The sequence below is a fragment of the Siphateles boraxobius genome, unplaced genomic scaffold, assembly GCF_051911475.1.
Source record: "Siphateles boraxobius isolate OS27281-9 unplaced genomic scaffold, OSU_SipBor_1 24, whole genome shotgun sequence".
NCBI classification, from domain to species: Eukaryota; Metazoa; Chordata; class Actinopteri; order Cypriniformes; family Leuciscidae; genus Siphateles; species Siphateles boraxobius.
In genome coordinates, this window is record NW_027508855.1 from 9,711,517 (window position 1) to 9,736,974 (window position 25,458).

General features: G+C 37.2%; 2 protein-coding genes across 2 annotated transcripts in view; one reads left to right on the top strand and one right to left on the bottom strand.

Annotated features, from left to right (window-relative positions):
• On the bottom strand, positions 1–18,137 carry hs3st1l2 (heparan sulfate (glucosamine) 3-O-sulfotransferase 1-like 2). The gene is made up of 2 exons (XM_077240550.1): positions 17,809–18,137; positions 1–1,665 (listed from the first exon to the last, which is right to left on the bottom strand). The coding sequence occupies exon 2, from the start codon at positions 1,586–1,588 to the stop codon at positions 677–679; it is 912 nt and encodes a 303-aa protein (XP_077096665.1). The 5' UTR covers positions 1,589–1,665; positions 17,809–18,137; the 3' UTR covers positions 1–676.
• Positions 18,138–23,324: 5,187 nt separating this feature from the next.
• The window catches only part of LOC143748986 (protein transport protein Sec24C), a 28,952-nt gene continuing 26,818 nt past the window's right edge, over positions 23,325–25,458 (top strand). Inside the window, exon 1 of the mRNA XM_077241325.1 lies at positions 23,325–23,442. The gene's annotated coding sequence lies outside the window, so the exon portion shown is untranslated. The remainder of the gene's footprint in view (positions 23,443–25,458) is intronic.

A 25,458-nucleotide genomic window follows, 5' to 3' on the forward strand; every position in this document is an offset into this window, starting at 1 on the left:
TTTTGTGTACATGTATTTATTGAAAAGAAAACAGAATTTTGCAGTGCATTAACTTATGACATTATGAAATATCTCAATTTAAAGAACCAATTGTTTTTAAAAAATAGACAATTTTTTTCTATTAAAAAAGTAAATAAAATATTCAAGTACAAATTAGTATATTAAACATGAGAATTAAATGATTAGACTACAATTATACAGATGACAAATCAGTATTTTTGATAAATGCTTTAAGTACCACTGCAGTAACATTTTATGTTTTATTTTTCTTATTATATGCATGTCTTGATGCCTATTCACATTCTGTCTTTGTTTATTATTAGAGAAAATCGAGTTTTCAAGTTCAGTCTCTTCACTAACTGGGCATTGCCAATGTTTTCAACCTCATTTCCGTATCAACAGTCTTTTTTAAACTGAGACTTTGAAGTTAAGACTGGTCCAAAGAGATGTTTAGAGCACATGAAGTCCTGTAGATTCTATTTTCCACAGAAGACAAACTGTAGGTGTATTAGTGTTCAGAACAGTTTTTGGCGCTGGCTTCCATGCTTAGCCCTCTTGCAAACTGGTTAGCAAGGAATTTTTAACCATATTTCTTTGACAACGTTACAACATTTTCACAAAAGTGGGTTGCCAATAGTATTTTGAATGCACTTCTCGGTCTCTGTGAGAGCTGTCTTTAGCACCAGTCAAACCTCTGTCCCATCATTTTGAAAAAGATTTGATTGGGTACTCGCAGGTAGCGGCAAAGCTTCTGGAAAGCCTCGTTGCTAAGTGGTGCGTGTGGTCTTCCTTTAGATTCATCCAGGCATTTGTCGTGTCCCGCAGACATCATACAGTAAAAGCCCTTAGTGACGTTAAAATAGAAATTGTCCGTCTTTATCCGAGGTGGAAGTTCCAAGAACTTCTCCGCCTTCTGCAGCTCAGGGAACGGATTTTGAATCAGTGCTTCTCCATCCACAATGTGTATCTGCTTCCTGGGAAAAAGCTCCAACCATCTGGTCAGGTGCTGGTAGTAAAAACTCCTCTGAAGGGCCTTGTATTTGGTGTTGATGTGTCCGTTTGATAGTAGCATCTCCTCCAGTGGCTGGTATGGCTTGTTCTGCTGAATTCGGTTGTGGAGAACTTGTGTATAGTCTGACACGAGTCTCTCTGCAGGGTCACGAACAATCAGCAGCAGTTTCACCGCTGGATTCGTGGCCCATATCCTCCTTGGGGCCGGTGGTGCTGTGAAGTAGCCAGGGGTCTTTTCCACCGTCAGCTGCCCAGGAAGGGTGATGGGCATCTGGGCACGGTACCAGTCCAGACCCTTCCGAAAGTTTTCGTCCAGGTTGAAGTAGTGGATCTCGGTCTTGGCTACTTCCACATCTGGATGGAGGTTGAGCATCTCCAGCAGGGCCCTGGTGCCTCCCTTGCGCACCCCGATGATGATGGCCCCTGGCAGACGTTGCAAAGTCGAGGCGTTGGAAGCTCCAGAAGGGGTCTCAGATGTCACTGAGGTCAAAGAGGCTCGGAGTTCATGTAGACAAACAAGCAGCTGTGCCTGGAGCAACAGGAGTAGAATCAAAGCCAGGAGGAGCGTCCACAGCATGGTGTCAGTCCAGTCAGGTCAAGGGCGGCACACAAACAAACACGCACAGCAGCTGTTGATTTGGGTGAAGTCGACTTCTGAAAACGAACATGCACAGCAATTAATTATCTTTCCGAGAAAATAAGTAGTAAGACCCACAGGAAAGTATTAATTATTCATAACAATAATCGCACGTCGAAAATCCTAAAAGACATCAAGCGATTCATTGTCAGGCAAATTCGAGTTAGTAAGACGACAAATGTAAAACATATGTTAAAAGACAACAACAGCAGGGCAGGAATGTACTTCCTCAGTGTGATTTAATTAACAGAATTATTAAAACACAGAGAGAAGGAACGCATTAAACATTCATGAACAATAGTGCCTCAGAAATCTCTCTGGAGACATTTACTCCTAGCATTCCCACTGCTGTTCTCTAGTGGTCACTATCAGAACAATCCTCAAAAATCTCTCCTGTCATTCCAGTTATGCTATATGAGATGCACAGGAGTTAATAGCCCAGTTATTTATAACAAAAATACATTCATTTTTTTAAAAGAGCTGATTAATAAAGCTGCAGTAAGCAAAAATGTAAAAGATAGAAAGGTTAATGTCCTTGAGAATGATCCTGATAATCTACTACGGTTGAGTTCCAAAGTTTAGAAGTATAAATGCAAAGAGCACTGTTTATGTATTTCACATGTATTTATGTAGCGCAAATCTCACATCTCGTATAAGATATAAGCCTGGTTTCACATACAGGGCTTAGATTAAGCCAGGATTAGGCCTTATAGTTCAAATAGGACATTTAAGTAGCTTGCCTTAGACAAAAAACATTGCTGGTGTGCATCTTGAGACAAAACAATGGCACTGACTAAGTTGCTTTCAGTTAAACAGCTCGAACATGCATTTTAGTCGGCAACTAGGTTTAAGCCTTGCCTGAAACAGGGATAATGTTTTCTTCTGATGGAACAAAGCTATTCAGTTTTTTTGTTGTATAGCCATGCATTAAAAACTGATACTATGGTTATGTTTTTTGCTTTTTTAGTACATTGTGCACTTAAGCAATTTATAAGGAAAAATCTTTAAAATTATTAAATATCTCTTAAAATTATCAAAATGAAGAATAACAAATACAGTTACAGTTCTGTCATAATATACTGACCTTCATATCTAACCATAATTAAAAAGTGGTAATTTTTGGCAGAACTTCCGATCTGCTCTTTTCCATACAATGAAAGTGAATGGTGACCACGGCTATCAAGAAATACTTCACTTTTACTCACACAAAGCTATCACATGGCTTCAAACGACTCGGAATATAGTGTTCAAATTCTATAGACTATTTTTATGATCCTTTTATGATGCTTTTTTTTCTTTGTCCTTTTCGAGTTCGACGCCCCTGGTCCCCATCCACTTTCACTAAATGGCAGATTTGAGCTCATACATTCTGTTAAACTCTTTGTGTTCCAAGGAAGAAAGAAAGTGACAAAAAATGACAGGATTTTCTTTTTTTGAAAGCAAGTGAAAATTGCTAAATCTAAAATGGTACAATAACAAGCTGATTAGGACATTATTTCTGACCTCTATACTCCTTTAAAATGACTTGCCTGCCATGTTTAGACACCTCACAGTTGTGATGTTATTGTACCCTGCTGCTGCCGGAGTCACGGGTTATTAATCTGCTTCTCATCTAGTTTTGAGCAGTCAGCCTTTGTAAACGAGCTGTGGTGTTGCTCTGTACGCTGTATAATTACACAGTTGGGAGTAAGTGTTGAGCCCTGTGGTCTTGCCTCTCCTGCTCCAGCATCAGCGTCATCATTGCTGCTAAGCCTCATCAACTCTACCATTACGGGCCTGAGTGTCTGTCTAATATCGCACTTTATTCCCTCATCTCGCAGCTTTAATCCTCAGAATGTGCTGCTCCTGTTCCTCAGGTTATGTTATCTGTTGGTGGTGATACATTTAGCCAAATAACATGAGAAAATAATACATTTACCAGGAGATTTTCAATATTGGCATATGTGTTATATTCTGGATTGTGTTGTACGTATTGACAATAAGCCATTTAGCCATGGGGTGTTTGTTTTTCAGAAACTAAGTGGAAAGCTGTGTGTCTGTTTTGAGTGTGTATATTATGATATTATTGTGTTAAGTGACTAAGAAAATGTTTTTTTAAAGAAGTCACCAAGGCTGCATTCATTTGATGAATATAGTGAAAACGGTAACACTCTACAATAAGGTTCATTAGTTAATGTATTAAATAACATTAATTAATAATGATCAATGCATTTGTTACTGTATTAGTTAATCATTGTTAATGTTACTTAATAAAAAAACAGCTGTTCATGTTCACAGTATATTAACTAATGCTAACAAATACAACCTTTGATTTTAATAATTTATTTGTAAATGTTGAAATTAATATTAACTAAGATTAACAGATGCTGTTTATTCTTAGTTCATGTTAACTCATTTTAAGTAATGAACCTTATTGTAAAGTGTTACCGTAAAAACAGTAATATTTTGAAATATTACTCAAATTTAAAATCATGTTTTCTATTTTAATATAGGAATATTAATATATTATAATTATATAATATATTTTAAATGTAATTTATTTTTGTGATGGTATAGATGAGTGTCACATGATCCTTCAGAAATCATTCTAATATGATGATATGGTGCTCAAGAAAGATTTCATTTACACTTTATTTTACAGTGATTGTTACACATTGCATATATAGTTACTATAGTAGTTAAATTGTGCTTAATTACATGGAACTACCTCTAAACCTAATCCTAACCCTATAAGTACATGTAGTTAATTATCACTCAGCACTTAAATGTATAATTACACTGTAACACGGACACCTTAAAATAAAATGTTATTATTATCGAGGTTAAAAAAAGTTGTGCTGCTTCTGATACGAGATACAATTTTTAAAAGAACATTATTTCTTTTGTAACGTTATAAATGCATTTACTGTCACTTTTGATCAACTCAATGCTTTATTGCTAAATAAAAGTATTGATTTCTGTCAAAAAATAAAAGTTTGGGGTCAGTAATAATAACGAAGGATATTTCCATCTTGTACTAAAATGTAAAAATGTAATGATAGTGTAAATATACATTAAGCCAAGTACATTGAGAGAGAAAATGTTTTACAAATGTTAAATAAAGACGGAACTATGTTGTGAACTCTAAAGGGTCAATTAACTTGTGATTCCTCAGATGTAAATTATTTTAAATTGGCCTGTTTCCACTTTTGTTGAATATGTGGTGCATGGAAGTGACATTAAGTTATTGGAGAGAGAAAGAATGAATGGATTTAGATGTCATGGATTGGACTCAAATCGCATCTCAACCAGCACCACATGTATTATTTCGTGTTCATTTTGATTTTAGACGTAACCAAAGGTGATTAGTAATGATGATGTAAAAGTGATGAGTGAGTTGTTTATTCTGTTTTCACTATTTTACCTATTCAGGTTGATTTTTGGACTGTTTGTGACATTGTTATGCTGGCTTTATCAGATTGACAGGATAACCACAGTGACTTGGAGGCACTGCAACTGTCTCAAGTATTTTTTGCAGGGCGTACACTTGGTTTTTCATGATTGCTGCGCCTCTTGCCCTATAGGAGAAAACAACTCGATGTTATTCGTACAATCTGAGTCGTACAAAAAATTATGGTTTGTTGGTGAAGCTTCACCATGATGGTCCACAATGTGCAAACAATTCATCAAATCAAAAAAAAAATATTTATATCGAAATAAAACTGTCATGAGACTGTGTTGGAAAAAACACTCCTGATGGACACCCAAATCGTGTGTGTGTGTGTGTGTTTCATCTTTATCAGGGACTCGCAGACCTACCGATTGAGCAAGACTTTCAGTTCATTCACTCTCAAGCAGGCAAAGCTTGTCTCTCCCTTTCTCTCTCACAGACAAACTCTGTAGCTGAGAACAAAAAAAATGCATCCCTAATATAAACACCCTCCACTGTCACCTCATACTGTGCGATATAATCCTCTTTCCTGAATGCCATTGCACACTAAAAGAAAACCCAGTGATGCGCGCGCGCACACACAAACCTCTGTTGATTTTCTTACACATTTTTGCATTTAGGCTCCTCAGCTTAGTGCAAACTTAGTCTCTCTTCTGTTTCCAGCGCCCAGTAATCCTGCACACAGCCGTATATGCACCCAGCAGACTCGCTCGTGAACACAAGACAACCGCACACACTCACGCATACACATGCATGCACTACAACAGTGTTGGTCTCTCGTAAAAGACAAAAAGAGGACCCTCGGGGAATAGGATCAAAGAACTTTCTGTCATATATTACCATTTTATCTCAGTTTCTGATCTGACTTGAATGTTTAGAGCTCAGTGGCTTCATGCATGACCAATGCACATTAGTCACCTGTTCTTGATGCCTTAGAAAATATATATTTTTTTGTGAACAAAACTAAAGCTGTGTTGTTTTCAGAAGTGATCATATCTGCTCTCCAAAGGCTTTATCCATTACTGTGAGAGCTTTGAAGGGTTGAAGCGTGTAGAGGGAAATTAACTTGGACCACACTTTTTTAACATCATCTTACCTTACTTATATATATCTTACAATAAAAAAACGAAAATTATTAGGTTGGAAGTTCAACAGTCTAAACAATTAGTGTATGTTCAGCTATTCAAATAGGGTCTTGCCTCAATTTTTTTTCTTACTATAAAATGTATGTTTAATAAAAACAGCAGCTATAGGGTTGCCAGAAATTTACCGTAATGCAAAAAACGGTCACAATGTTTCAGGTATTATGGATGACATATTGATGCCTGTATATTTTACAATGATTGTACAACTGTATCATTTCTGTGTATACAGCATACCATTCTACTTGAATGGCCAAAATCTGTTTTTTACCATAAAATGTACTGACAACCACCGTAAAAATACAAGTGGTACAATAGAAGGCAAATAGTCGCATATAAAAGAGTTCACAGGGTCACACACACAAAGACAAAATTAACAGGGAACACACATGGCACTAAAATAATGCAATACAATTAAGTAAATAAATAACAGGAAATGTAACATTACTGATTACAAAAATATTGAGATACTAAATTATTTATATAAAATATATTCATATTTAATGTCACACATACAGGGACTTATGGGAATGTTCTCCCATTGTAAATTATATGGTAATTGATATTTTTTTACTCGTAAAAACAAAACAAAAATATGACAGGATTTTACAGTAAAATTACATGTAATGCAATGTTAAATATTTCATTTACAGATCTACACAGCTTTGTGTTTACAGAAGCAGAGCATGTTAGCTTGTGCAAATGGTTTCATTTTTGTTGTGTTTGGCAGATGTGTCATTCTTTTTAGACATTTAGAAAAAAAAAGTTTTAGAAGATGTGAGTGAAACATGTGGATGTGTATTGTTAAAATTAATAGATTCATCTGTTAAAGGTGAAACGACAGCTGATTTGTATCTCACACACGTACGTGCAAAAAGATTAATCAACCCTACTATGGGAAAAAGCCGAATGACTTTTAAGATTTCGCCTATATTTCCTAGTCTTCCTCGTAAGTGAATGCAAATGGAGAATGAACGAGAGGATTAAATGGCGTCTGAAAGGATCCGATTGTTTCTGTCCTCGGACTGAAAGAAACAGGGAAAAATGTGCAGAAACTGTCCCTTTGGATGGTTCTGAAAGATCTCATTCAATCTGTCCAATAGACACTGTCCTTAAGCAAATCTGCTCAGTTTTTAGCACATGGACACCCCACTAAGCCTCAAATTAGTCTCTTCATAAACCTCCCCGCACCCCACCAGCCTCTCACTCTTCAATCTCTCCATCCCTCCCTCTTCTCCCTCGTTCTCACTCTCATTTGCACTTAAAGATCTGGGTCAATCGAATCACACACTCTACAGCCCCCTCTGGTCTGCATGTTCCTCGCATTGATAATGAGGAGTGTGAGGCGGGCAAACCCTGCGATTTTGAGCCAAATTCTGACTTGTGCGACTCTTTTTGGGTCGGGACGATTTTCAGCTTTGTCGTGCATTGTTTGTCATGCAGTGTTCGTGAAGTGTACAGGGGGAAAGGCGATGGTGGGTGCTGTCTGTCACCAGCAAAGCGGAGGGGGAAGTATGAGGGGGGCTTCACTCTAATTAAAGAGGTTGTTGGCATGGAGAACATGGCAACATTATTGGCATGGAAATGTGTCTGAGTCTGGTCAGGTTTTACAGATCCTCGTGACTAGTAATCTTTTCGTGTGTGATACAGTATGTTGATGAAAGTTAAGAGAGCAAAAGTTGAAAAAAGGATGATGGAGATGAGAAGTTTGGTTTAGTCATCTATAGTCATGTTTGGCTTTGCTTTTGTCAAGAAATCATAGATTGTGTGCTCTTCTATATTCTTATAAAGCCCTGAGAATTCTTTAGCTTAGGTTCTAGTTTCTAATGTGTTTCAGAACAGTATTTTCTGAGGTGAATTTGAGAAATCAAATTGCACAAGGTCGTACCACAAATGTGAGTTTTGAAACAGTTATGTGGTTTAAAATGTAAGTTGATAACATAATTCTACATGAGGATTGTTATTACCACTAGTACAGTACTTATCTTAAGTAACAACTTTCAACTTGTGGTAACTTGAATTCAAAAAGCACACTCTACAAAACTATTCTAAAAACCCATTAGAAATTCTAGTGGAAAATTAGCTTTTTGGGTAAGCAATACTATGCCCTTATGACAATTTATAGCCAGTAAATGTTTCTTTCTGCCCTATCATTTTGATAGCTCAAAGGCTCTTGACTGAATTATATATTATCATTATGTATTTAAAATACATTAACTAAAATTATTGTTTGCTTTCAACTATCAAATCTGTATGACAAGCAAATAATTCAATGATTAGCAATCTGGACTGAGCCACAGGGGGCAGAGATCGGGTTAGTAGTACATGTCAAGTGATTTGTGTTTGCCTTTCACAACAGGGGAAATAATCTATCTATTTCCTGTGTGTGCATGTGTGTGTGGCAATATCAATATTGTAGATTTGGAAGGAAGGGGTAAACATTGAGAGTCAGTGGTCACGTCAGGGGTAATCTGTCTCTCTGCAGGGGTGGGTGGACAGATGGAGGTTGGACTGTTCTGCTCAATACAACTAACCACCACAACTGAACTGAGCATGTGGACCTGACAGCTACTGCAGCGTCACGCCAGGCATGAGGGCTGAAATGACACATTTAATGATTTCATGTTGAAGAGTGAAAAAATTCTAATGAAAAGGGTCAGATGAAATCAGCTACATAACATGTTCTGTGTTGTAGGGCAAGTGCAAAAGCTGTTCAAATTTGTTTAAATGTTTTTGAGTCTCTTATACTCAAAGGCTGCTTTTATTTGATCAGAAATACAGTAAAAACAGTAATGTTGTGTGACATTGAACTTTGTGATATAATATTTTTGTTATTATATTTTAAAATGTCATTTCCGGTGATGGGAAAGCTGAATTTCATCATAATAACTGCAGTCTTCAGTGTCACATGATCCTTCAGAAATCATTCTAATATGCTGATTTGGTGCTCAAGAAACATTAAGTTAAGTAGAATAATTGTGTTGCTTAATTTTTGTTTCTTTTTTGGAAACCATGATGCATTTTTACATGATTTTGTTTCAGAAAGTTCTAAAGAACCGCATTTATTTAAGTATATATATATATTTTAACAATGTAAAAATGTAATGCATCCTTGATGATAATTTCTTTTCTAAAAATCTTGCTGACGTGACTTCTAAAGGGAGTCTAAAAAAGGGAGTTTTCTGTACAGACTAAAAAATATGCAATAATTCAAAATTGTCTTATCATTTCAAGAGTTTAAACGTCTCCGTTAAAATGCATCTACACCAGTTTACTTCATTATTGCAAGTTTTTGATAAATGTCTGAATTAATATAGGGTTTAAACTAGAGCTGAAAGAGAGAGATATGGAACTTCGGACTGCAGATAATGCAATATGATAATTATTATTAAAAAAGAAAAAAAACTTATGATTCTTAAAGGGACAGTTCACCCAAAAATTGTAATTCTGTCATCATTTACTCAGCCTCTTGCCATTCAAAACATGATGACTTGCTTTCCTCTTATGAAACTTAAAAGAAGTTTAGCAGATCATCCTAAGTAATCCACCTGTTCCTTATGTAAAACTATTGCATGTCTTCGGAAGACTTAAAAATATAGCGCATAAGTTGAATGGACTACTTTTATTGTACTATTTGGTGCTTTTTGTTTAGTTTGACAGCACCAATCACCATTTCTTTGTATAGAACAGAGCACCTGGGACATTGTGCTAAACTTCTCCTTTTCTGTTATGTTGAGTAAATGACACAATTTCGGGGTAAACGAATCATTTCAGAAATTGTTAATTCTTTAAAGTCTGCATGAAAAGGAAGTTACAATAGTCTTTTCTTCCTTATTGTGACATACATCCGAGTGAAACAGCTTCTTGAACAAGAAAACATGTATGGAAGGACTACATTTTGTCCAATAGGAATTCATTCAAAAATGCAATAGTTGTGTTTCCTATTGCTGTGATGTCATGTGAGTGACAGGTTGTCTCCCTCAATGCAGTAAATATTCCATCAGAGAAGACCAGAGATGTCATTGCAATAGAGAGCCTTAGTCCCTCCCCTCTGCTTCCGGCTCATGGGACCTTATTTCGGAAAAAAATTGTATGGTAGTCAATGGCGAGAGACAACTTATCTTTTTATTCCGTCTGAACTGTGCCCTGAATTACACATATGATGTTTGTCAATTTAAAAGATAATTATGAAAGTCAAGAAAGTCACAGTTTGTCATAAAACAGAAGAGTAACATTTAGTTTTATGTGAAAATCAAATCACTCAATGAACTACATTTCTCGTCTCGCACTATGTACGTCACCAAGATCGTGTGCGTGCAGTCTGGTACAAAACACACAGGCATGACGGCGTAACGTTACGATTATAACGTTAGACTATAGAAAAAATGACGGACGTTAGCTTCAGTAAAGTTAGCTTCATCCATCGAGAGAAAAGGTAAGACGTGACATGCGCGCCTTTTGGGTTTGTAGTCTTTGTAATTACGTATTTTCACAGTCTTATACCTCAACAGTTTTACATCAAACTGCGACTTTCTTGACTTTAAAATGGATCTTTTAAATTGGCAAACATCATATGTGTAATTCAGGGCACAATTCAAACGGTATCCAAATATTTGTTGTCTCTCGCCATTGACTACCATACAATATTTTTCCGAATTAAGGTCCCATGGTGGTCCACCGGAAGGGGAGGGACTTAGGCTCTCTATAGGGAGGGGAAGATATTCTGAATAAATATTATGAGGAAAAAAAATAATGATGTGTACGGATAAATCATTAATAATATATACTGGAATATTCCATAAAAAAAGAAGATTTGTCCATTTTGATTTCATGGTGATTACTTTATGGGAGTATACCTTTTTACAGTAAGTATAAAATGTATTAACCAGCTATGTCCTGTTGGCTGTGAGGTTTAAAAGTATGCCGTAACTAGGGGTGGTTCTCAGTCTCATTAGTTTTATTACATTTGTCTAGTGAATCCCAAAATGGGCAGACAGATAAGAGAGTATAAACAAACAGCAAGAGGGTGAGAATGAACTTGTGCCAAAAAAGTGTTTTTCGAGATTTGTCTTCGCAATTGGCAATTAATCCCTGGAAAGGAAAAAGTTGTTTAGAGGCCAGCTGAATGAAACTGTCAGTCTCAGAGCAGGTGGTTGTGCGTCTTGCCGTCTTTCAGCCGCTCTGAGATCTCAGAAGTAACGTCTTTGGTTCTGCTCTTTGTCTTTTCTTGTGCTCGCATTTACACGCCAGGTTGTTGCTTTTTATTCGTCATTAAATCCCCTCACATTCAAAGAACAGTGAAAAACATCTTAGTAATTCTTTAACCGCTTACACATTGAAAGGGCCTTGAGCGCCAGCTATATCTTTTGCTTGTGGATATGCTTGTAGTGAATGGATGTGTTGTGAAGGGAGATTTCTGCATCACTGGCGCTTGTTTTTCTTCTATATTGTGAGCAGTGATATGATTTGTGTGTGTCTCTGTGTACAAGAAGGGGGTCCCGTCGGGCCCTGCTGTGTTATCCAGGCAGTTCTGCACTTTGTGGGACATTTGGGAGTGAAATGTATAAGATGATATTTTTCTTGTTTTGCAGTGTGTTGGCTTTCAAATGTACGGGGAGTACAGACGTCCACATATATTGTGGTGTGAGGGGATCATCTAATGCATAATTCTGTATCAGGATACAGGTGTGCTCAAAGATGCAGTCGAATTTGAAATGCTTTTTTTTATATGCTTAGCAATGCTTTTGTACCATAGTAAAGAAATTAGATATATTTGATGCCTCAGTTATTTCTTAGACTGTGATGAGATTAAATGGAATGTGAATGAAGTCTTCTTCTTAAGTCTGCTGATTCTCTCATTTTTTTATCGTCTGACTATTATCTGAGCCATTCCATATCATTCCATTTTTGGTGGGATTGTTAAAAAGGTTACAAAAGAGGGTTTTTGAAGTGATGCCATAGAATAACCTTTTTTTTCCCCCACAGAAACTTTGTGTAAACAGTTCTTAAGTTCTTAGTGTGAAGAACATTTTGAAAATTGAAAGAACAATTTGTGGAGTGGAAAGGTTGGATGTCAAATGTTTTTCATGGAACCATCAATGCCAATAAAGGACCTTTATTTAAAGAGAGAATGCAAATAATTTTAACAGAAACTGGGCAGAGGATTTGTAGTTCCCAGCATGCTTTGCAATGGAACTGGATCAGGAGAGTAAATTAGGGCTGGGAATTTCCACAGACGTCCTGGATCGATGCTTAGGTTAAAGGGGAATTCAATGTAGAATGTAGGTTAGCTGATTCAATGCCCTGACATACTCAGTTATTTTTTGTTCTTCACTTAAAAAGAATTTGGAAATACCTTTGCAGCTATATACTGTTAACGAACATCCCAACCCCGTCCACGCTGCTGAGGGCCACGTTTCGATGAACATGTATGTATTGCGTGATTTCTTCTCAATAACGAAAACTGTACACACACCAAAATGACAGCGGTGAGAACAGCAGTTTAGAAAGCATCTGATCATAGCGATGTGGATATGTTTGTACAAACTCTACAATTCACTGGCATCATGGTAATTAAAATTACACTGAAAGTTTGATTATAAAGTATATTTCAGGCTATAGATTATAGATCTCTGGCTATGGGAGACTATAGTGTGAATTAATCTATTTTCTTAGCATTACAGCAGTTCTATTGGTTCTATTGGAAAATTGCATAGACATTTGTTTCATGTGTCATTGAACGGAAGAGAGGTTTTCGAGAGCGCTCTTAAAGGTGCAATGTGTAAAAAATGTGAGTATCGAATATCGATTAACAGATGTGAGTATCTATTCTGTTTTCAGTGGTGTATAAAGAACTTACTTAATAAACCGTAATGTTTTTATTACCTTAGAATGAGACATTTATATCTACATAACCGCGGGAATCCCCTTCTATGAAGGTCGACATATTGTGACGTCATGTTTCTACCGTAGCCGACAGCGAACAAACAGCGCTACAGAGCGCGTTTCGTCACTACCTTGAAAGAGAAGCAGCAGAAAGCTAGAAGCTAGCCATAAACACCATGAGTAGTGACTTTTCCTTTGTCAGTGGTGTAAAATATGTAGTTGGATTGTTTCATGTAACTTAGTTCTTCTCCCTCGCTGTGTTATGGCTTTGCTGTGTGGGGATAAATGTGCTGCACGTTCGTGAGACAGCTGATTAGTACTCTTGTCATCGACCGTAAAACAGTAACGTTACAGGAATCACCAACCCGTCGATCTTGGAAGCATTTTAAGTCGATTGCGAAGAGTTTTCCAAATCAGAGAAAAAAAGCCTATTGTGTGTAGTAAATGGTGTCTAGGGGATGCGGAGGCGCGCGCGGCAAAAATGGCATGATTGTATAGCGCGCGCGCCTCCGCATCCCCTAGACACCACTTACTACCACCACTTACTTACAAACCTTTGGGCTCATGCGGACACGTCGAGTTTAAACAAGGCTTTACGCTTTAACCAGCTCAGCCACAGTAACAGCTCATATTGAGCCAGCTAAACTTTTACTTTCCTGTTAGAAACAATATATAGTTGCATAGTTTCATGTGGTTCTTCTCCCTCGCTGTATTATGGGTTTGCTATGTGGGGGGAAATGTGCTGGTTACGTTTGTGAGACAATCAGCTGATTACTATTATTATATTATATATTAAAACCTTTGATCCTCACCTGACTATGGCTTTGTAAACTTTATCCATGATGTGGTTTATAATGGACTGTGGTACAGAAACAGTGACAATGTTACACACTCTTGGCTTACTCTGGCTATTCTCTGCTGTCTCAGACGACGATATGTTTGTCCAGTTTCAGGCACCGTAGCTTCTTCGAAAGGGAGGGGTGAGCAGTGGGCTGAGCCCTCAGTGCAACACGCAGCCGAACCGCTAGATGTCGCTAAAAATCACATACTGCACCTTTAAATGTCGCATCCTTTTGATTTTTGACCAGCAAAAACGTCCCGAGTCCTTCACTTTCAAATCAGTCTACAGGCTTTCACAACCTAGGTAATCGGGGAAGGTCTTGTTTTTTAAGTTTCGTTACAAGCTGTTCAGACATTGGCAATAAAAAAGTGATTAATGCATGAAATGTATAGATATATCCCCTTTAAGGATGTGTTCATAAAGGCTGAGATGTACGTTATTTTCATGAGCGATTGCTGCAAAAAAGCAAGTTCTCTGACCAGTGTCTTGTTTCTTTCTCATCTCATACATGGCAAAAACAGTTAGGTACATTTAGAATGCTAACACATGTTAGCTGTTTCTAGTTAACCTGAGATTTATTTGATTTATTTGACATGTCAGCATTCAGAGGCAAAACATTTCTGAATAATAGCTAGTTACTATAGCAATGCTGTACTTTATAACTGACGGCTCATCTGGGAAACATTATCTTTTTCTGCTGTGCGTTGTCTTGGCTCGAAGTAAAGAATTGTCTTAAGTTATTTGCATTATAGTTTAACACAATTCAAAGTATCCAAGCTGATACTCAAATGAAGCATTACTGAGAACTCATAACTAAATGAAGCCTAGCTGTATGTCTCCTGAGCTATGAAATTGCAACTTCTAAGCAATAACATTTTTCTCAGGTATGTTCTCGGGCCTGTGGTAATGCACTGTGTGTTGTTTTGTGGATCCGTGTTGCTGTGTTGTGTGGTTTCATTTTTCCTAGCTCTATTTCTTGTGTTGTGGTTCGGGTCCGTGAAACTGCAGGGGAGAGCATTGCGTGAAGGGTGGTCAGAAGAAGAGCAGTAGCCTGTCATCCTAATGGACTAAAACTGTCAGCACTAATGACCCAAGAAACAAACCAAGAAGACAGCTCACACACTCACATGCATATAAACATACACGCACACATAAATCCCTGTCTGCTTATCCAAGGATACGCCAATCTAATATTAAAAGGATCAACTGGTTTGTTTTCAGTGACTTTATAGGGATTTTTTTCCCCGAGAACAGAGCAGTTTTGTCTGTAGTAAAGTCCCTCTGACGTACATAATGACCTCTGTACCACAGCGTAACCTTCACTCTTATCCGTTTATGGCCCGAGGTTGCTCACTTTATCACAAGATGGGTTAGGACATTAAATGCATATCACGGGGTCTCAACTACAAACTAGTGCTTAAAGTCAGATAAAAAAGGATAGACAAACCAAAAAAATGCTAGGCAGGCCTACAACAGGTGACAGAATAAAGACATGTCACTTGCTGTTCGTGTTCCATGCTGATTCCATACTAATTTAACATGTACACGGTGTCCATCTTTCTGTTTGAATAGGGAACCCCACACCATATTTGACCATCTGTCAATCAATGGGGTTTCCAAGCTGTCCAGTTTGGACTTGGCCCTTTCAGCTATATATTCCTGGTGTGTGAGTGTGTTTGTTTTGGTGTTCTACATGGTTTCTGTGTGAGATACGATAGCATAATGTAAGTGAGTCACAACTGAAAGATAAATGACCCACTACGTCATTTAGTTATCCATAAACTAAGTCAGATGACCACTATGTGTAAGCTATGTCTGTAATCTACAGTAGAGTATCTCTGATACTCTAAATGTACAATATAGGTCACAATATTAGAATAGGCGTTGTTGTATTCTGTGCTTCTGACTACAAATTAGACAAATACAGGATGTTTAGACAGTACAAGTTTTTTAATCTCACAGGTTCTTTTTCATTCACGTCAAATTTCAGTAAATATTGCATCAACTACAGTAGGCCCATTTAATACTTGATTTAGTTTCTGCTTTATACTGCTTAATATTTATTTTCTGCTTCTGTCAGATGTTCAGGTTATGTTGTCCTCTATTGCTTGTGTAATATGCACATAGTTTAATAATCTCTATTTTTAATGCATAAATGGGGCTGAATTTGAAATAGTGTAAGCATTTTGATGTTAAACTGACTATCAAACACTATGAACTACATCTCATTCAGCCATATATATATATATATATTTTTTTAAATGATGTGGATCTGTATTCCATATTCTAGATGTACGTGTTATGATAAAAGCAGCCTGTAAACCCACATATTTGGTTTGAGGTAATTGTACTGGTGTATTTGCCGTGTAGTGAACCTGTTTGATCTTGTTCTGAAAACTTTTAAACGGAGATATATAGGCAAATCTTTTCCTCTCATCTCTCTCTTTCTTTATGTATGGTTCATTGCACTTAGTAGAGCAGTTCTGCACTCATAAAATATGATATCTATTATTCACATCTTCCTCTATCACTAATGCTCCAACATTTTATGCCCCCATGAAGTCCTGCTAGCTCAGAGGTGACAAATATTCGTAAATCTCAGAGTCAGCGTCAAGAGAATAGCGCACACTATATCCAGATCCATCTGTTTTATTCTCATTCTATTGTCAACATCTTGCACTGAACATCTTAATCAAATATGTTTATGTAAAGGAAAGCAGCTTACTGTGATTTCGCCAAGTAGGACATGTTTCTGGATCAACATCCATGTTGGTCCTAGCACAACATTATTTTCAACCAATCAATTTTAGTTTTTGGGTTAGACCTAAGGCTTGAACAACATCCATATTATCTATCTGATTTTAGGGATGGGATTTAGACTATGAATTTTTGGATCAATCTGAATATTCGGTATCATGTCAGTGTCAGTGAGGTGAATACATTCCAGAGGGTTTTATATTATTGCATTTTGAGTGCCCATCAGATTTTCCCTTTTCATTTTACGTCAGCTCGAGTGTTAAGTCACATGCTGCATTTAGTGTGATTTGATACAGTAATTTTGTGTCATGTGTGAAGCACACAACATATTAGCCCTGTTAACCTACTCGACCCCACAACCTTCTAGAAACCACTGACTCGCATACTCATCCACAAGAGAATTTAAATCTCTCATCTGAAAATGAGCTTTCTCATTAAGCAAAACTTCAAATCCAAATATGTATTACTTAATTAAACAGTGTGTGTATTGAATGAATATTTTGCCTTTTAAGTGCACAAACCGCTTTTGTAGTCATATCTACAGTAGTTATTGTGTATAACATTTGTTTTCACTTTACCAGGTGATTTGCATTCACCTGAAATTTGGTAATTTCACAAGCCTTTAATTGCTACTTTAATGAAAGACAACATAAATGTGTGTATATTATATATGAAACATGTGCTTCAATCATCTGGAAAGTGAATAAAATCATCAGAAATTTGAGAAATGACTATAATTTATGATTTGCAAATATTTATATTGTTGAAAAATCCAAAAGAATAAAAGTGTGTTTTTCAGGAGATTTGAGATATTGTTCTTAGTCATAAGTACAATAGAAAACATCAGGTCTGTAGGAAGACCGTTTCTACAGTCCTAGTATTAACTAAAGATAAATTCACCTTTTTAAAGCACATTTTAATTCCGACATTCTGTAGGCAACCATACACATGGGATTTCTTTCATTTTATCTTAAGTGCAGTTCAAAGTTCTGGTGTAAATTCAGGCATTGCTGAGAAAAACAAATGTTTCAGAGTTTATCTGACCCAACACGCCTGTCAACCGGGGGGTAATGAAACTGAGAAAGAAAACCAGATGAGAGCTTACCTGAACTTTGTCGTCTTCAGTCAGCTTCTCTCTTGAAGTGTGTTTCGGAGACTTTCATTCTTCTCTATTCCATCCTTCTGAGACCTTCAGTGCATCTCCAGCCTCTTTTTTGTTTTGTTCTGTTCTCCCTGTCTCTTTCCTTCTCTCTGTCTCTTGTTCTCTCTAACGGCAGTTTTGAAGTTGCGGTGGCGTAGCTTCTTCTCCAGACTAAAGGTGAAATAAAACTCAAGGTTGTAAGAAGAAACTGTGTGCGGGAGTGAGGAATGTGAATGAATTAGAAAGTGTGTCTACATGCTGCGTGTGTCTGTCAATGTGTGGATGGAGTGTGTGTATGAGTGAATGAACAACAGAGAGAGAGAGAGAGAGAGAGAGAGAGAGAGCACAAACACGTCGCCCCTGAGGGAAATTCCTCCCTCCCTTCCTCTCTCCATCTCTCTCTCTCTCTCTCTCTCTCTCTCTCTCTCTCTCTCTCTCTCTCTCTCTCTCTCTCTCTCTCTCTCTCTCTCTCTCTGTTTCTAGCCCCTTCCTATCATCTGTACTATCGCTCTGCCTCTTCTCCCAGCATCTCTCTCTCTCTCTCTTCCTCATATCGTTTGATTTGCGTTTCATCGCCTTTTCTCATCCAAATACATAAACTCATTCTTCTTCACTTTGTCTCCAAATGTAATGTACCCCCACCACCCCGTCATATCCCACTTCCAGAACAGCCTGTTGTTTTACCAGCTAAACAGCCTGTCTGTTTTTCTGTTCAAGAGCTTTGGATTGTATTTGCCCCGGAAATTCCCCAAAATCATGAATAACTTACAGGGTGCTGGCTCACAAACACACAGGGCACAAATAAATGGGTAGCACGTAGCTCCAGTGTGTCTGTAAATCTCCAAATGCGCTGCACACATTTACTGTATTACGGTATTACCCACTCAGGAATAATTATTGTGTGTGATGCAGAAATACGTTTGGAATATTTTTATTTTATTTTTTATGTTTCTCTGTACTTCATGTGTTGTAAATAAATCATGAAATAACTTTTTGACTGTTCTCCTATAAGCCTCAGCCACAGAAAATATTTTGTTAGTGCATGGATACTATTTAACATCAACATTTTAGGTTTAAAGTTATGTGAATGTATAAAGAAAACTGTTTATATTAGGTTCTGAGACTGGCAATCACCAGTCTGTGTTGTATGTCACACGTAGGCTCACTATTGGCCAACGCTGGTCATGTGGGTGATGCGTGTGACGTACAAGAAGCACTACGCTATTATACTACGTGAACTGACTCAAGGCCCACAAAGAAGGAAATGAATAGTTGAAATAAAGTCGTTATTTTTTTATTTTTTTTTCGCACAAAAAGTATTCTCGTCGCTTGATAAATTTAAGATTGAGCCACTGTAGTCACTGGGACTATTTTAACGATGTCTTTAATAACTTTTCGGGGCTGGCAAGTTTCAATCCCTTAGAACATTGGTTCCCAACAGGGGGGTCGCGGCCCACAAGGGGGCCTCAGCAAGCTCTGTGGGGGGTCGCATCATATTTTGAAAAGTTTGGAGCAATGAGCATTAAACAAAAGTCCTTAACTTTTTCCTGTTCAAAATTTATATAATGAGCGAGTTCATCATGAATCCATCAATCCGTGTTTTTGTCTTATCCTGAACCACTATGGTACACCTATAATAAGTGTTTACATTGGGACTATTTTACACTGGTTCGGATCGCTGCCGCTGCGGAGTAGCCCAGAACCGGCGTGACTCGTCATAGACGTACACAGAGAGGTAGTTCCGGCTACAACGTTCTTTCGAAAGACGCATTATTCTGTTAATAAACGCAAGTTTACTATCGCTCGCTTAAGCGCCAAAAACGTAAAAAATAAAGCCTCACAGTGATAAAGCCTCACAAATAACGTGCAAGTATTGAGGCCCCAGACAGCAGTCATTTAGTAATAGCCTATATTCTTTCTTTTTTTACCTACACACCAGTGGGAATATTTTTGGTTTTGCATTTCAAATAGGGCCAATATATAGGCTTCTCCTAGGCTTACGTTTTTAAATTACAAAGGGCCTACTGATGTTTTTGTTATTGTATTTTCAATATTATAGGCTATTATTTGTGCATAAACCTATCTGGTTATAGTAAACATACAATTTGTTTGAAAACAACATATTTTGTCATCCTTGCGGCAAGCTTACAAGAGCGATAATATCATTAAATGTGAAGGGGGGCCCTAAAATATTTTATTGGGAAAAAGGGGGTCTCAGACAAAAAAAGGTTGGGAACCACTGCCTTAGAAGTCTATGGAGGAGTGATCCAGCTCTCAGATTTAATCAAAAATATCTTAATTCGTGTTCCGAAGATGAACGAAGGTCTTACGGGGTTGAAAAACATGAGGGTGATACTGACAGAATTTTCATTTTTGGGGTAGGGATGGGAATCGGGAACCGGTTCTTCTTCAGAACCGGTGCCCAGTGAACCGATTCCTTGGAACCGTTAGCATGCTTGCTTAACGATTCCTCTTATCGGTTCCGCTCGTTGCAAATGTGTCATGACGTCACACACGCGCTACGTTGTTTTGGTTATATTTCACTCGAAAAGACGACAATACGGTCATTTGCAACACTTGTAAAATTTCAATTTCATCAAAGGGAACTACTTCCAATATGCAGAAACATTTGGCCACACAGCATGCAATTAATTTGACGCGAGTGTGAGTAATTAAAAATGCTCCAACTACTTTAAAAGCCTACATCCGGGCACATTTCGGCTTTTATGAACAACCTGGTTAGCACGACATGGAGAAGAGACAAATCACGCACAAATAGAATATGCAGGAGGTAATACCACTAACTTGAAATACCACATTAGCCGTGTTCACTCGAGCTGTTATAACGCCTGCAGAGTCTGACTGCTTTAGAGTAAGCATGAGCTCCAATATCACCCGGATCCGCAGCCAAAAACAAATCATCCACCCGCCCTAATGTTATCTGATTTAGGTATCCGCACCCGATGGTCAAATTACAAGTATTCTGTTTTTGTTACGCGTGGTTATAAATGGATGATCGTCTTCAACAACGGACTCGTTGACGGATGCGCGCGTCTCAGGGTAACATTATACAATGATGAATGAGCGCTGCTTTTAAATGAACATTTCTTTAAAACAAAATTGATTTGACAGAATTTCATTTTCTTAATGGCATAAACAGACTTTAGTCCCATGAAACTTTAACTGAAATGTCACTGTTTCTGTCACTGCGACTTCCCGAACAGGCGAACACACACACACACACACACGCGTGCGCACTCACACATCACTTTTGAAGTAAAATTGAAAATTGGATGCAGTGCACCGCGATGCATCGAGATATCGAATCGAACTGAATCGATGACATGATAATCGTAATCGAACCGAACCAGACCTTACTGAAAATGTACTAACGCAACATCTGACAGGTTTTCCCAGATCGCATCACATATATACAGTCTACTCTGTTCAGAACATTTTTAATGAATTTTAATAGTATAATTTAAACATTATGTAGCCTAATTATATATTATGTTGTGTTTATATATATACACACAGTATATTTTGCTTTCAAATAATTGTAACATATTAATTATTAAATACATTATTCATAAATTCATATCATTTACCAAACTTAAATGAGGTGTTATTGATTATTAATTTAATATGAATGAAAAATATGAATATTATACATTTCAATCCAATAACGTATGATGGAATATCATTTTAAGCTTCCCTAGCAGGAAACTATCTTGTTGGTTTGGGTCTTTTGAACTTTATCACATCAAAGTGTGAGCAGAAACTGTAATATTACATTTACAGTTTCATTTATGCATTTACATTTCCAACCTTTTTCAACTATTTTTACTAGGCTATACGTCAAAATTCAAATCTGTTTTTTCACTCACTTGATATTTTTGTAGTATATATAATTTTTCCTTTAAGAATTTCTTAGTTAGTGACAGTTAGGAATTAAGTGACTTACTAAGTAATGCTAAATTTAAAATAATTTCTCCGAAATTACTGCAATACCTCTCTGCCCGGTTCTGGCTACACCTTCCTTCACTTACGCTGAGGTCTCAGTCGGATTATGGATTACTACGGAGTCTTATTATCTCCCTCACCCATATGAGCAGTAATGTAGTGTGAAGGGAAGGGGTTGAGAGTTTAAATGAAGACCTCCCGCTGGTTAAGATCTCAGAACGCACACCCCCTCCTCCCTCACTCTCCACATTTGTGTTCCTGCATCTCTGCTTCCAGACCTGGAGGAGGGGAGGTAGTTAGGGAAAAAAAGCGGTACCCTGTGATGTCGCACCACGAGGGGGGCGAGTTTGCCTCCTGTTCTCTTCTTCCTCCTTTGAGACATCCAGAAGCGTCTCTAACCCCCAGCCTTGTTAGTGAGCATGTCTGATTTGGCCCTTTCTCTGTGTGTCTCACACTTTTTTTTTTTCTTTTTTTTTCCATAGAACCTACCGTCAGCTGTGATCATAGTCGACCCTCATATTTTTTCACAATTCCTTCTACCTTTTTTATCTGTCGTTCTACATAGAGAACACTGCACTGAATTCTGTACTACCTCTCCGGCATCATAATCTTCATCCTTGCCGTTTCTCCCTTTAAGTGAGATGCTTATCTCCCATGGATTCTGAGTTCCATTCCTCTTCCTTCATTAAAGTTTCTTTTTGTTTCTTCTCTGCAGGCTGAGGGTGGTCAGACCACATACTCACAGAGGGTGGCCGTTCTTCAGGTTTAGCCTTCAAATAGAGCGATTGTTTGTGGCGCTCCACAATGTTCCACTTATGAATCTTTTGCACGTCCATCTTGGCCTGGGTCTCTGAAGATTAGAAGGCAGGCCTGAGATCTCAAAATAGCATTACATGGCTGTCAGTTCAATTTTCAATCTATTCTCCCTGTTTTATTCTTTTCATTCAGTTCTCTTGATCATCCATTTACATTCATACAGTATATTAATTTTTCAAATCAGAATATGTTTTATTTCGCCAGTAAAGCAGTGGAGTGCAAGGATTTGATGCCATTGAGGTCAAGTTGCTTGCAGAAAATTCTGAGATAAATGAGTTTTTATTTTGCAAGTTTGCTTTCCATTAAAAATGAGGGATTGTTCAACCCGGAATGAAAATCATTTACTCACCCTCAGGACCTTGCAAAAGTGTATGATTTTCTTGCTTCCATCGAACACAAAAGGAGATGTTAGGTAAGAAAGATGTTACCTAACTCTTTTGTGTTCAGTGAAACTGAATGGTGACCAAAGACTTCAAAAATGACAAAAGAGCACTCGTTATTTCAAGTCTTTGTGTGAGGAACGGACTGAAGATTTAAGTTGTTCAATATATAAAATCTTAATTTTTTGCAACTTTAAAACGTGCATATTTGAATTTCGCTGTGTTGTGGCACATTATAAGCACATGAGAATCCCATTTTTTATAAAAATGACGTCAAATGTGACGTGTCATCAAAGATGCGTGAATGTAATTTCAGGGTCCCAGACCGTGTGGGAGTGTCAACATCGGGTTTACTGAAAATATGGAATTAAAAAAGCAAGTCAAGAAACAACCTCCTCGAGAAAACATGTCCTCTTCAACGCCCACATAACCAAGAAAGGTACTAAAAGTACAGACATCCAGGTTCCAGACAGAAATAAAACCTCACAAACACATATTCTCGTAAAATGACCTAAAATCTGCACTAGTAATTCGATTATTAAAAGCATTACATTTATTTGCTCTTTTTTTGTATAAGAATACATCGGTCATGAACACCCTTTAGATGCATAATGGAATTGAAATGGAAATATGTTTACATCCAGCTGGTAGCTTTGAAGCTTTCAGGAGCGGGTAAAGATAAAAAAGCACATGTTCAAGAGAGAATAATCTTTCAAATCTATTAAAGAGATGGCATGCAAGAAATTCTGTGATTGTATGATTAATGGTTCATGTGTTGTTGAGCGGTGTAGTGCTAGTAGCACTTTGAGATGCATGGTTGTTTTCAGTGTCAACAGCAATTTATGGCATATGAAAATAAAAGCAGGAGAACTGCAAAAGGGAACAGTAAAAAAAGGTATCTCTTTGCTCAGGCATTGTAGTGATCACCATACATACATTATACATAGCAAATCACTTTGAGATTTCTAGTATATGCTTGGTTTAAAGAGGATGTGCTGCTCTTTTACTGCCTGCTGTATGTGCATTAGCTGGCTAGTCGTAAAATCTCTGCTTACATTGCACTGCTGGCCAAATGTGCCGGGCAACAATAAGAAAATACTCAATGCGGTACAGTTTACTTCCTACGAGACATTGGGCCTCGTAAATATGACTGAACAAACTTGCAAACGTGCTAAAGTTTCTTTTTCAAAGGCACTATCAGAAATGGGACAATGATGTCTGGATCGCTGACTCAGAAAGGACCCTTTCTGCCCATTACACTGATGACTTCTGATTGGTCTGAAGGGTCTAATGGATGTCAGTATATTAGCTTAACATAGACGCATACTAACAAAAAAAGTATTTCTAAAAGAATTTGCTAAAAATGTTTTAAAATGAAAAAGTCAATGGACACTACATTCATTTTCAATTCATTCAGAGGGTTTAAACTGCAAACATTAACAATAGCAGTTATTTATAGTTATTGTGATATAAGTTTTATTCACTCTGACACCTCTACTGAATATACAGCGCAAAGCAGTCAGCGCGTCCAATCCTGAACTAATGACTCTATATTTTTTTTTTTTAATGAATCAGAAACACAGTGCAATAAGTGTAATCCGATTCTCGAACGAATTGCTCTGAGTGGGTTCTTTATAGTGAATCCAATTAATTAGTTTTTTTATAATAAATATTGAGTGAATTAATGTTTTACCCCATTTGTTCACGATTTATATTTGCTATCTTTAACTACTATATAATTACAGAAATTAATTACAGCTTGAATTACATAGGTATTTTTAAAACACAACAGTCCATGTTAAAATCATGTATGCACACACAAATTGTTGTAAAAAGTTGACTTAACTTAAAGTGAGGAAACATGTTATTTTTAAGTAAAAAAACTACATGCATAATTGAAAAAAATAAGTTATGTGGAATTTTCAAGTTCACATAACTTAAGTTTTTTTCAATTACACATGAATTGTATTACTTAATAATTTTAAGGCAACAGGTTTCCTCATTTTTTTTAAAAGTTAAGTCAACAGACCACTTTTCACGATTAATTTAGGTGAGGTTAGTACATAGTAGTTAAAATAAAAATGGGACCCCACATTTTGTTTTAAGTATTTTATTTATTTATTTATGTTGCCTCTAAAAAGCCAACAGACTTTTTCAAGAATTGTTTTCAGTTTATTTATCATTGAAGTAATCTTATAATTGTCAATGTAATTTTTCATGTTTCATATTTGCCTAATGCAATTAACCAGCCAAATGCTGTAAACCTAATTTTATTTAAAAGAGGTGTCTGTGTATGTTTTCTATTGATCATAGCAGCAGTAATCCATCAAAAGTGAGAGAAGAGCATCATAACATGGGCACACATCCAGACACTCTGTGTAGACAAGAGGACGTTTGGCACATCAAAGCCCTGATTCAGGTGTCTGGGCTGCAGAGGTTCAGTGATGCTGTGCAG